The 12,516-nt window shown below is 42.4% G+C and overlaps 1 protein-coding gene across 2 annotated transcripts in view; it reads right to left on the bottom strand.

Annotated features, from left to right (window-relative positions):
* The window catches only part of LOC124783143 (probable ATP-dependent RNA helicase DDX47), a 116,704-nt gene that overhangs the window by 66,155 nt on the left and 38,033 nt on the right, over positions 1 to 12,516 (bottom strand). The window contains exons 8-9 of one of the 2 annotated variants that reach the window (XM_047253998.1): positions 5,440 to 5,568; positions 5,077 to 5,356 (exon numbers count right to left, since the gene is read on the bottom strand). The exons of the other annotated variant lie outside the window; for it this stretch is intronic. Of the exons in view, the coding sequence (XP_047109954.1) occupies positions 5,219 to 5,356; positions 5,440 to 5,568 (267 nt within the window). The 3' untranslated portion in view covers positions 5,077 to 5,218. Of the gene's footprint in view, positions 1 to 5,076; positions 5,357 to 5,439; positions 5,569 to 12,516 lie in introns of those variants that run through there. 2 annotated transcript variants of the gene reach the window in all.

The following is a 12,516-nucleotide window of genomic DNA, read 5'->3' as shown; positions in this document are numbered from 1 at the left end:
ATTTTAAGCTTTTGCTGAATAATGATGCTACTGTGCTAAATCATTAGAAAGTAATAACTTAACTTCCTGGAAGTGATTAACTTTGAACAATACAATGGCATAGTTTCATTTTATTGCTACAGTGAAAACTTTATCTTGGAGGCAATTCAAAAGTAATCACTGTACAATATGGCTACGAGAATTTTACACCCCGTAATGAAATCTGTTAAGCTTACCTATTAATGGCTTCTGATTAGAGATATGTTTGATAGTAAAGGAAACATAAGAACTTCAAAGAGTAACCATTCTTACATTCTCATCTTAGATGTTGAGCAACTTTTGAGAACAAACCATTTTAAAGTGATATATTTTGATTTTATGCAGTTAAAAAATATCTGTGTCCAATTCTATTTTACCAAGTCAATGCCATTGTTTTAGTGAAATAGAAAAGCAATTCTTCTCAACTAGGTAGAAAATTATTTACAAAGAAATTTTTGTATGAAATCTGGTCCTGCTGATGTACATGGTCATTTATATTAATGGTGTGGTTCTGCTGATTAACATGGTCATTTATATTACTGGAAACAATAGTCGAAGAATATTAATTAAATCATGGTACACCTTAAGAAAGAGTACAAAGTTTTATCATATTCTGAATACACTGGGTGGGCTCTATGGGTTATAGAAGGCAGTTCATCATCCAGACTATATTAAAGGAGAAAGTACACAACCAGTGGAAAATAGCATCACAGTTAGTACAGGTACAGGACAGCTCAGTAAAAACATAATCCTCATTGATTTGACTGACACACAGGAAAATGGACATACTGAGAACGAAGTAAGTCATTTGTTTCTATTGTGGATGTACACTCTTGTAACGAAAGAACGTGTTTGACTACTGCATGTTGCCAAATAATGGACAGTTCTTTGCATGCTAGGCAACCACAGATGATTAAAGCCACATGTGGCATAGCGGCAGTCATTCTCCGTCGCCATACACTGGTCAAGCTATCGAAGTCAGGAAAATTAAAAGGGGTGACTGTTTAGTGAGGTGAAGCCACTGTAGATGAAGATCCTCAATAGGCAACAGTTGTCTATATGTCAGAAAGGCATACAGATGACTAATACTATTTTCCAAGATTCAAAAGCTATTGTGCTGAAAGTTGCAAATGGAAAATGCGTCTGGCCAACAGGAACCTATGTTGTGAGAGTATCTGTCAACAACAGAACAATGCCCATCAAACTTGTCATTTTACCAGAATGGAGATATAATGCTTTTATACATTCAGTCTGAGGAAGAAAAACTCCTGCTCCTTTGCCAAGATTCAAATAACATCAAATTATGAACAGAGATGCCTTTAAAATCAAATCTGAAGAATACTACAAGTTTTGAAACTGAGTGAAGTAAGCAATCATAGTGCCAAAATTAAGTATGCTCATTTTATGGTATGCATTCTGTGGAAAAATCTCTATAGCTTTGGTGTAGGAAAGACCAAATCAGAAAAAGTTTTTCAGATCTCAGCTGATAAACTGAATTTTTTTTAAGCATCAGACAGCTTTCCATGCTGCAAGGAACTATTACCCACTAGACTATATTACCTTCACATATTCCACCTAAAACATATCACAAAAATATGCAAAAGTCAACAATGCGAAGCTCTCTGAAGCAATAGGCAATGACGATAATAACATCAGCGTGCTGTGGATAACTTAGTACCAATCTTGAAGGACTTATTTTTTCCCCCTCATTAATAGAATATGTGCCACTCAAAGGAAAAGAAGTATAATCTAACCTATTCTTAAAAATGAAAACATGCAATCACCTTGACATTACTGCCCAATGAACATTTTACCTGCTATATCCAACACTCTGGAGTATATTTTTCTGAACAAAATTACTGAATATCTACATAAATTCAGCTTACACGAGAAATATCAGTTCAGATTTCGTTAACATCACAATTATAACACTGCACTGCGGTACCTAATGATCTGAAGTACGCTATAGACAATCTTTAGTACACAACATTGACGCCACCAAAATCCAACAAATAATTTTCCTGCAGTTTGACAAGTGGAAGTACAATTTGCTGGTACACTTCAGTGTTGTACTATACAGTATTACAATGCTTACCCTGTACAACAATATATAGATAAAAAAAATACATTTTGAAATCATAAATTCCTTCTACATAAGCTAACAGCAGTGAAGAATAAAACCAAGTGATAATTTGGGTACACACTATACAGAAAATCAACTTTTTATGTATTTCTGGGAAAAAATGTGGTATTTAGAATTGTTGGACTGTGCACTGGAATAGTTTGAGAGCTACTTGAGTAATAGACAGCAGCATGTTAGTGGGAATGAAAAGTTTTCCTGCATGTGTGTTCTCTCAAGCATACCATAGGTGTCATTCATGGGTCCACCACTGTTCTCCTTGCATATGAATGAGTTCGTTGATTTTGTTCTCCTCTAATTGTAATTTCTATGCCAATGACCTCCATCTCGTTTTAATTGCCAGACCCGAGGTTACCAATACTGGCATCAACCAGATAAACGACAGTCTGACTTCAATGATTGCCTCAAATTCTTCCAGATGGTATTCCAATATTATATTGGAAAATGGTGAAGGGTATAACTGTGGCTGAGCAGACGTGATATCTCGGGTTTTCTGGGAATGCCCGATTACTTGTGTACTTCTGGGTGTTCAGCCAAGTTGTTGTTTCCATTGTGTGAACAGTATTTCAATGGCTGACTCAGTACCTGGAGAAGACAACCGAGTTGGCCACCAAAATATCGTTCACAAAAAGAAACAACATGGCTGAACACCTGGAAATGCATCATTTTGATGAGCACTTCAAATGGGCAGAAAATAGTGTTGCCACATGCAGAAGGACTTCCACACGCCTCTACACACTACAGAAATTTCAGAATATATTTCGGCAGCATGTTACACGTATACCTTTGCCGCCACTAGTTGCTCCAAACCACCACTATTTCGGTTTAATCCAACAGTGCAGAAATAAAGAAAACTCTCGAGTGTTAGAACCAAACATGAATTCATGTTTGCATTTGTGTCTCGTATAGCCACTTAGGATGCCTGTGGCCAGACAAGTTATGAATTACCACATGCTATGTCAACTTCAATGGCTCCTTAAGATAAGTTCACACTGCAGCCAAATTGCCAGCACATCACTGCTCACCGGGAGCCACGTTACATTTATGCTGCAGCCTCACTACTGGCACATTGTTGATCATGCAGGTATCTCACTTTTCACAGGGATCTTTTACACTGTGACAGTCTCTCACATTGCTAGTGGATTACTGGCAGAGTGGGAAGCAAAAGCAATATTCTCTACATCGTCTGATGACTGGAAGAAGGCAATGGCAAACCACCTCCACTAGGACCTTGCCTAGTCGGCGGTACAGCTCTCCTGCATCGTCCCCTACTCTCCTCGGAGTGTGGGGCATCATCATCATCATCATCATCATCATCTGATGACAGTATTAGTGGTTCAATTCACATAAAAATTTTGTTTAATGACAAGAAAGAAGAAGAGGCATAGATGGATGTTTGGAATGTAGGCTGTCCAAGCTCAGATACTTTCACCAGTTCTAAAACCGTCACAAAAATTATCCACAGCAATTTTTCAAACAGTGACAAATGTTGCCACAAATTTTCCAGTTAATTTTAAATATTACTGAGCCAGAAGCAGTTAAACCTATGAAGATTCCACCTGCAACACTGTTAATGCAATCTGTCTGAAGAGCAACTGATACGACTACGCACACTGAGATAACATTTTGTCAGTGTCTACCCACATCTACTTCATGTAGTACATCTGTCTATTTTAAATTTTCGTCCTGATATATCAAAAAATAGAAAATGATAAATCAGATTAACTAATTTTCAAAAATTATAACCCTTCACGAAACCTGTGTGATGGTCTCTTGTCTCTGATCCCAGACTGCTTTGTGTCCAAAATGACTTATCTATAATGGTCACTTGTAGTCCTCACACCTTCAATTATCTCGTAAGCACACAACAGACATTACTGTATATGTACTGCGGTTTCATTGGTAAAATACAGGAAAATGTCACCTACAAACATGATCGCTTGGAAAACACTCATGCAGCCCATCGTAGAATATTGCTCTTGTGTGTGGGATTCATACCAAACAGGACTAACAACAAATACGGAATGCATAAAACGAAGGGCATCATTAATGATCACATTTGTTTACCGTGCAGGTGAATCACAGAAATGCAAAAACCATAAACTGGCAAATGCTTGAAGATTGGAACAAAACACCTCGAGAAAACACTACTTACAAGTTTCAAGGGACAGGCTATATACTGTATCCCCATAGAAGTTGCTCTTGCAGTGATTGTGAAGACAAAATGAAACTAATTTCAGATGGCACGGACACATTTAAACAGATATTTTCCCCCAGACTCAATAGGCAAATGAAATGGGAAGAAACATTAATGTGTGATAAAATGGAAAGTGACCTCTGTTCTATTACTTCACACTGGTTTGCACAGTATGTGTGTCAAGGACCATGTAGTTGTAGATGCAAGGGAAGCTGTGTGACTAGGCGCACTTCTCTACACAGCTGTATTGCTACATGTTAAATGATCACTTTTCAGTTTGTTCTGAGACAGTAACCCTGCAATGAAATGTGTTCTGTACTCAGTGTCAACAATTAAGTGTCTTCAATACCTCTGTGAGATTCTCATGGGTAGTGTGGTATCGTGATTCCCACTGCTTTAGCATTTGTTGGCACAGATGAATCCACACATTGATTATTTATACAAAACAGACCACAAGTCATCCAACTGTTCCTGATTAATATTTTGAATACATAGAGCTAGAGCTAGCGCTAGCGCTCTCTCTCTCTCTCTCTCTCTCTCTCTCTCTCTCTCTCTCTCTCTCTCTCATAACAGTTTCCCCTTAGAGTGTCTGACTGAAATACGAACCCTATACAATTGTGTGGCATGTTTAAAGTAATACTTGTTACTTACCCAACTAAATTATGTCTAACGTGTCTTACAGGAACACGTTGTATTGAAGTTCATAATAATACAACAATTATAGATTTGAAGATGTTACATTTCATTTAACAGTGAATAAATATCAAATTCTCCACATTACTTTTTTTATAAATTAGTACCAAGATAACAGTAACATGTGAACAGCACTTAAATAATAAAAAAGTTCATTTGTTCACAATGTGTCATCTGTATTTCCTCATCTTCTTCCCTTTCAATCTTTTCCTAACTCCTTGTGCTTCTTCCGTGTCATCGTTGTCATCAACAGCAGCTTTCCTCTTCTTGTTCTTGCCACCCTTCTTCTCTTCTAGGTCCTTTAGTTGCTGTCACAGGAAAAGAAACAGTTAAAAACAATATGGTAAAGGATGTAATATATGCTTTTACACAAAAAGAAATCATTATTTACCATTTTTGCCATCCTCTGGGCTTCTGCCACTCTTTCTTGCAACAACATTACTTCATCTTCCTGTAGCTTGAATAGTGGAAGCTGCTTGCCAATCAAATGTTCAATACGCTGGTACAGTTCAACATCATACTAGAAAGTATTAAAATCACAGAATTTTATTCCAACAGGCTTACTTACCTAATGTGACAACATAAAAACTAAATATCTTTTGGTGCCAGAAATTTCTTCTGCAAAAGCCAACAGTGACAAAGAGCAAAGACAACTGGTAATTTTGAGATGTGATATATAGAAAAGCAAAGAAGTAGAACACAAGAATTATTATAGCACTGTGGAAGGAATATGGAGAAAGAGACTAAGAAATATTCACACTATCAAAATTATGGAGCAACAGGAACCAAAAGCAACAGTGTTACACAAAAGTATGACACTTATTATCATGCTTAAAAAATGTATGTCTTTTTGTTATTAGGAAAAAACACTGATGGAACAATGTCCTGACCAAAGACAATGAATAACAGTTCTGTGGAGGTACAGGAAATGAGAAGGCCAACGTCAGATGGACTACTTTCACGAAATTAATGACCTGGGTATCACAATATTTCCATACATACAGAGGATACTATGCTGCAGCACCATCGTGGAGGAACAGCTTTATGATAGTTATCCGATAATTTGGGCAACGTGTCTGAAGCAAGTAGAGTATTGGCATATAGTTTTTAATAAGGGTGGTTTACAAAGTGAAGAGAAAGCTTTACTGGTGCATGGGGTTATTCCTGCACAGATCTTTTAATCACTGTAATTCCATTCTGCATCTCTTATGAGTCTTAGCTCATTAATGAATAGCAGAAAACTTCCAGTAAACGTTATCACCATGCCAGAAACATATTTAAGAAGAAGTTATACACGCAGGAAAATCCTGAGGTGATATATAGGGTGATTATAATTAAAGTTAAACTATCAAAATGCTGTAGAAATAAGACCACTGGTTGGAATGAAATCAAATTGCAACATAATATTGTCGGAGAAGGGGGAAACAGTATGGCAGAAGAAGAAGAAGAAGAAGAAGAAGAAGAGAGGGAAAAAATTGACCAATAGATGACGCTGTATGTGTCAGAATACATAAACGGAAACACCTGTCATGCGCACGACCCATTGAAATTGGTATAAACATGCCGAGTACACAAGCTTTTCCAACTTTCGCATCTGTGACGTTCACCATGACTATCTCAATGCAGGGTTACGTTCTGCTTGTCAAGCTGTATTACAAGGATAATGACAGTGCACATATCGCTCTGCAGAAGTTCTGGACTCTGAAGGGTTTGAAAAAAGGTGTTGGTCCGATGACTGCCTGGGTCTGGAGAAAATGATTTGGAAATTCGAAAAGACGGGTTTTTTGGTGTGCAACCTGGTAGAGGGAGGAAACGAATTGATTCGATGTCAGAGGAAGCAGTGGCCACAGCAATGCACGAGGAGACAAGTGGTGGTGTGCAAAGGTGTAGTGCACAGAGAACTGCCCGAACATTTGACATACCCGTGAGCATGCTGTGTAAAATCCTACGAAACATCCTTCTTTGCTATCCATTCAAAATTACCCATGTGCACAAGTTCCTTCCTGTTGACCTGCCAGCAAGGGAGACCTCTGCTTTAGAATTTCTTGCTTACATGGAAGTGGACAATGATTGACCGTGGAAGATTCAGTAGACAGACAAAGCCCTCTTCCATCTGACAGGATGTGTCAATATACAGAATTGTCGAATATGGCCAACAGAAAATCCACACACAAATCAACACGTACCACTTCATCCTGAAAAGCTCATTGTGTAATGCGGGTTTACGGCATCATTTATCATAGGGCCTTTTTTTTTTTTTAAGAGACAAGTGATTCCGGTCCTGTTACCTGTACCGCAAACGGTAAGTGCTATGAGTGACTTTTGCACAACCACGTCATTCTAGCTCACCAACAGAGTGAATGGGATCATTTTTATGCAAGATGGTGCACCTCCGCACATTGCAAATCCAGTTAAGCAGCTGCTGTAGCACCATTTTGGAAATGCTAGAATTATCAGATGCCATTTCCCTACAGCCTGGCCATCGTGATCACCTGATACGTGACTTCTGGCTGTGGGCCTATCTGAAAGGTGTTGTGTTCTGTGTTCCAAATGCAAACTTAGCTGCACTGAAGGTACATATTGCACAACACATTCTGAACGTGATCCCAGAAACAGTTTGATCAGTTGTGTTACATGCTGTTTTTTATTTCAACTTGTTGCAGAAAATGGTGAACAGCATATTGGATACGTTTTATGGCAGTCACACGAAAATTGATAATCCAATTTGATTTTGATTGATGCTTTTTATGCAGTTTCTGGCCTCAGGACATTTAAAACCCGATGTGAGTGATGCTTTTTATGTGGTTTTCGGCCTCAAAACAATTAAAAACCGATTTTTCCCAGCTGATGTGATATGACCTTGCCGTAGTGGTTGGTGGATTGGTTTAAAGGAGGGGGGAAGGGACCAAATTGCTTGGTCATCGGTCCCTTGTTCCTGTTAAAATAATCATACAGGGGAAAGAAGAAAACAAACGAGAGGTAGAGCACAACACCGAAAGGAAGGGAATACGACAAGAATGACAGAAAGACAGCAAACACTTCAAAGAACAAAAGAGGACAAGAGAACCACAGAGAGATGTAAGAAAGAGGTAGAAGAGATTAAAACAAGAAGGCAGATTACCATGGCTGGCTGACCGTGAGAATAAAAAGGAGAAGCCAGCCACTCTGCAACACATTAAAACCTCCACCCTAAAAGCACAAGGGTGGAGGACACAGAGGGATATAGGACATGCCCTAAAACTTAGATCAAATGATAAAACACGCCCTAAAAAAAACAAACGTGAAACTAAAGCTGCTATTGAGGCATTGTCGCCCAACACCGAAGGTAGGGTGCTGGAAAAGTTAAAAGTCTGCCGCAGAGCAGCTGAAAGTGGGTAGTCCAGCAAGAGGTGGACAACTGTCATTTGTGTGCCACAGTGACACTTAGGTGTGTCCTCGCGACGGAGGAGGTAACGATGTGTTAGCCACGTATGGCCAATGTGGAGCAGACAAAGTACACCTGATTTCCTGCGAGAAGCCTGCAGGGAAGACTTGTGCACATTCACAGTCTCCTTAATGACACACAGTTTGTTGTGCGTACTGTTATGCCACTCGGTCTCCCAAAGCCGAAAAACATTGTGGCTTAAGACAGAACGCAGGTCAGTTTCAGAGATGCCCATCTCCAAAAGCGGCTTCCGTGTAGCCTATATGGCCAGCCTGTCAGCAAGTTCATTGCCTGGGATTCCAACGTGTCCTGGGGTCCACACAAACCGCTGAATGACTGGACCGTTCCAGGGCAGAGATGGACTCCTGGATAGTCACTACCAAAGGATGCCGAGGGTAGCACTGGTCGACAGCTTGTAAGCTGCTCAGGGAGTCAGAAAAGAGAAGAAACGTCTCACCAGAATGGGAATGGATGTACTGAAGTGCACGAGATATGGCCACAAGCTCTGCAGTGAAGACACTGCAGCCAGTAGGCAAGGAATGCTGTTCGATATGGCCTCTGTGGACATAGGCGAAGCCAACATTACCATCAGCCATCAAGTCATCGGTATAAATAATTTCAGAGCCCCAGAACATGTCAAGAATTGAGAGGAAATGACAGCAGAGAGCGGCGTGGTTAACGGAGTCCTTAGGGCCATAAAAAAGGTCCAGACGAAGCTTCGGCCGAGGTGTACACCATAGACGTTTATGTGAATGGACCTCAAGCAGAGGTGGTAAAGGGAAGGACTCCAGTTCAGACGGAAGGGACCGCAAGCGAACCGCAATCTTGGCCATAACTGGGGCTGCCAATATGGGAGATGAACTACCACGGGTGGGAAAAGGAGACGGTAACTTGGATGCTCGGCAGAACTACTAATGTGTGCAACGTAACTGGTGAGCAGTTGTGCACGCTGGATCTGCAATGGAGGGACTCCGGCCTACACCAGGACACTGGTCACCAGACTCATTCTAAAAGCTCCTGTTGTCAGGCGAACGCCACAGTGGTGCACTGGGTCCAGTAAACGCAACGCTGAGGGCGTTGCCGAACCATAAACCACACTTCCATAGTCAAGGCGGGATTGAACAAGGGCTCTGTAGAGCTGCAGCAGCATAGAGCAAACTGCACCTCAGTTGGTGTTGCTCAGGCAGTCGTGGGCATTGAGATGCTGCCAGCACTCCTGCTTAAGTTGTTGTTGATGAGGTACCCAAGTCAGTAGGGTGTCAAAAACCAGTTCTAAGAACTGATATGTCTAACTACAGTGAGTGGATCGTCATTAAGGTAAAGTTCAGCTTCCGGATGAACAGTATGATGTCGACAGAAGTGCATGACACACAACTGCACAGCTGAAAACTGGAAGCTGTGGGCTAGAGCCCATGACTGCGCCTTGTGAATGGCTCCCAGACGCTGCTCAGCGACACCAGTACTGGATGAGCAGTATGAAATGCAGAAGTCACCTGCATACAGAGAAGGTGAGACCGATGGCCCTACAGCTGCTGCTAGACCGTTAATGGCCACTAAAAATAGAGAGACACTCAATAACAAGCCCTGCAGAACACCATTCTCCTGAATATGGTGGATGGGGGAGAGGGGGGGAGGTATGAGAGGCACCAAATAGGATATGGAAAGTATGGAGCAACAGGAAGTTTTGGATAAAAATTGGGAGCGGGCCCCGGAGATACCACTCATCCAATGTGGTAAGGATATGATGTCGCCAAGTCGTGTCGTATGCTTTACGTAAGTCAAAAAAGATGGCAACCAGATGTTAGCATCTAAAAAAGGCTGTTCAGATGGCAGACTTGAGGTACACAAGGTTATCAGTGGTAGAGCGACCCTGGCGGAATACGTCCTGACATGGAGCCAGTAGGCTACGTGACTCCAGGACCCAACCAAACAGCCGGTACACCATACGTTCCAGCAGCAAACAAAGAACATTGGTGAGGTTGATAGCTAGCCACATCAAGCAGGTTTTTACCGGGTTTGAGCACCTGAATGATGGTGCTCTCCCGCCATTGCTGGAAAGATGCCACGCAGCAGCTCGATTGACGATGATGAGGAGATATCGCCTGTAGTCAGACGAGTGATGTTTAACCATCTGACTGTGGATTCGATTCGGCCCAGGCGCTGTGTCGGGGCAATGTGCAAGGGCACTGAGGAGCTCCCACTCTGTAAATGGGGTGTTATAGGGTTCACTATGGCTTGTGAACGAGAGGTCTTTCCTTTCCATCCTCTGAGGGTGTGAAAGGCTGGGTGGGTAGTTCTCCAATGCAGAGGTATGAGCGTAGTGCTCAGCAAAGTGTTCGGCAATCATGTTTGTGCTGGTAGATAACACACCATTGATGTTAACACCAGGTAACCAGTTGGCGTCTGGTACCCAAAAAGACCTCTGATCTTCGACCAGACTTGGGAAGGTGGCATATGGCACCCAATGGTTGACACATACCTCTTCCAACACTCTTGTTTCCGTCATTTTATAGGGTGGCGAATGCGGGTACAGAGCCGCTAAAAGGCTATTAGGTGCTCTAGGGAAGGGTACCACTTATGTCGCTGTAGAGCTTGCCAACAATCTTTAATAGCCTCAGTGACTTCCAGCGACCACCAAGGGACAGTCTTTCAAAGAGGGCACCCTAAAGAGCAAGAGAAATGCAGAAACGATCGTTGTAGTGACTTGCTCAACCACAACACTGATGGTACAATGTGGGGGAGATTCAACGGTGACAGCAGAGGCAAATGCTATCCAGTCTGCCTTGTTTAAAGCCCATCTGGGTAGGCATCCATGGGCATGACGCCAGGGGAGTGACAGGAAGATGGGGAATTGGTCACTACCACACAGATCATTATGTGCTCTCCAGCGGATAGATAGGAGAAGGCAAACCAAGAGATCAATGGCAGAGTATGTGCCATGTGCCACACCAAAATGTGTGGGGACACCTGTATTTAAGGGGCAGAGGTCGAGTTGTGACAGTAAATTTTCGACATCTCTACCTCGGCCAGTAAGCTCAGTGCCATCCCACAAGGGACTATGGGTGTTAAAATCTCCCTGAAGTAGGAAAGGTTTAGCGTGTTGCTCAATCAGTGCAGCCAATACGTTCAGGGGTACTGCACCATCTTGAGGGAGATATATGTTGCAGACAGTTATTTCATGTGTTGTCTGTCGTCCGTATCCTGACAGCCACAGCTTCAAGAGGAGTTTGAAGGGGCACAAGTTCACTACATACCCAGTTCAGGACATAGATGCAAACTCCACCTGACACTATTATATTCGCTATGGGTCTTGTAATATCCCCCGTAGCCATGAAGGTCAGGGATCTGCATTGCCGGGAACCAGGTTTCCTGCAGGGCAATGCAGAAAGCAGGTGTTAAGCTTTACAGTTGACATAGCTCAGCCGGGTGGTGGAAAAAACTGCCACAATTCCACTGGAGAATTATGTGATCATGTAACTGGGAAGGCATAAAACACTCAATGAGGCAGTCTACACCACAGAGTCACCTGTTGCCTGGATGAGTACCTGTGCAATCAACATCCATTGTGTCTTAGGGCCCAGCGAGATCTAGGCCCTCAGCAGATGCCAGAATCTCCACTTCATCCTTAGACGCAGAGCTTGTAGATGGTGACGGTGTGGGGGCCACTACAGTGCCTTGGTTCTTGGGGGTCTTTATCTTTTTTGGTTGCTCTTGCTGCTCCTTAGGTGTGTCCAGCTGGGAGGGCTTCACGGATTCAGTCTCAGTGACTGATGAGGACCATGAAGTCCTATGACCCGCTACCTGTGGTTGCTTCAGCCACTGGTGGATGTCAGCTTTGCCACTGGTAAGAACCTGGGAAGGGAGTGACCCAAGGGACCCCTTCCTAGTGAGAGGAGCCGAAGAAGACGTATGCTTCTCCAGCTGAGAAGTGGGGACTGACGTCCCTGATGGTTGGGAAGGTGTTGCTCCCGAAGTAGGTGGTGCAGAAGTAACAGGGAGGGAAGTGGCCCCCCACCATCAAGGGAGCAGGTGGAGTCTGACGGC

The sequence above is a fragment of the Schistocerca piceifrons genome, chromosome 1 (genome assembly GCF_021461385.2).
Source record: "Schistocerca piceifrons isolate TAMUIC-IGC-003096 chromosome 1, iqSchPice1.1, whole genome shotgun sequence".
NCBI classification, from domain to species: Eukaryota; Metazoa; Arthropoda; class Insecta; order Orthoptera; family Acrididae; genus Schistocerca; species Schistocerca piceifrons.
Note: the sequence above shows the minus strand (reverse complement) of the source record. Positions and strands in the feature narration are given on the sequence as shown.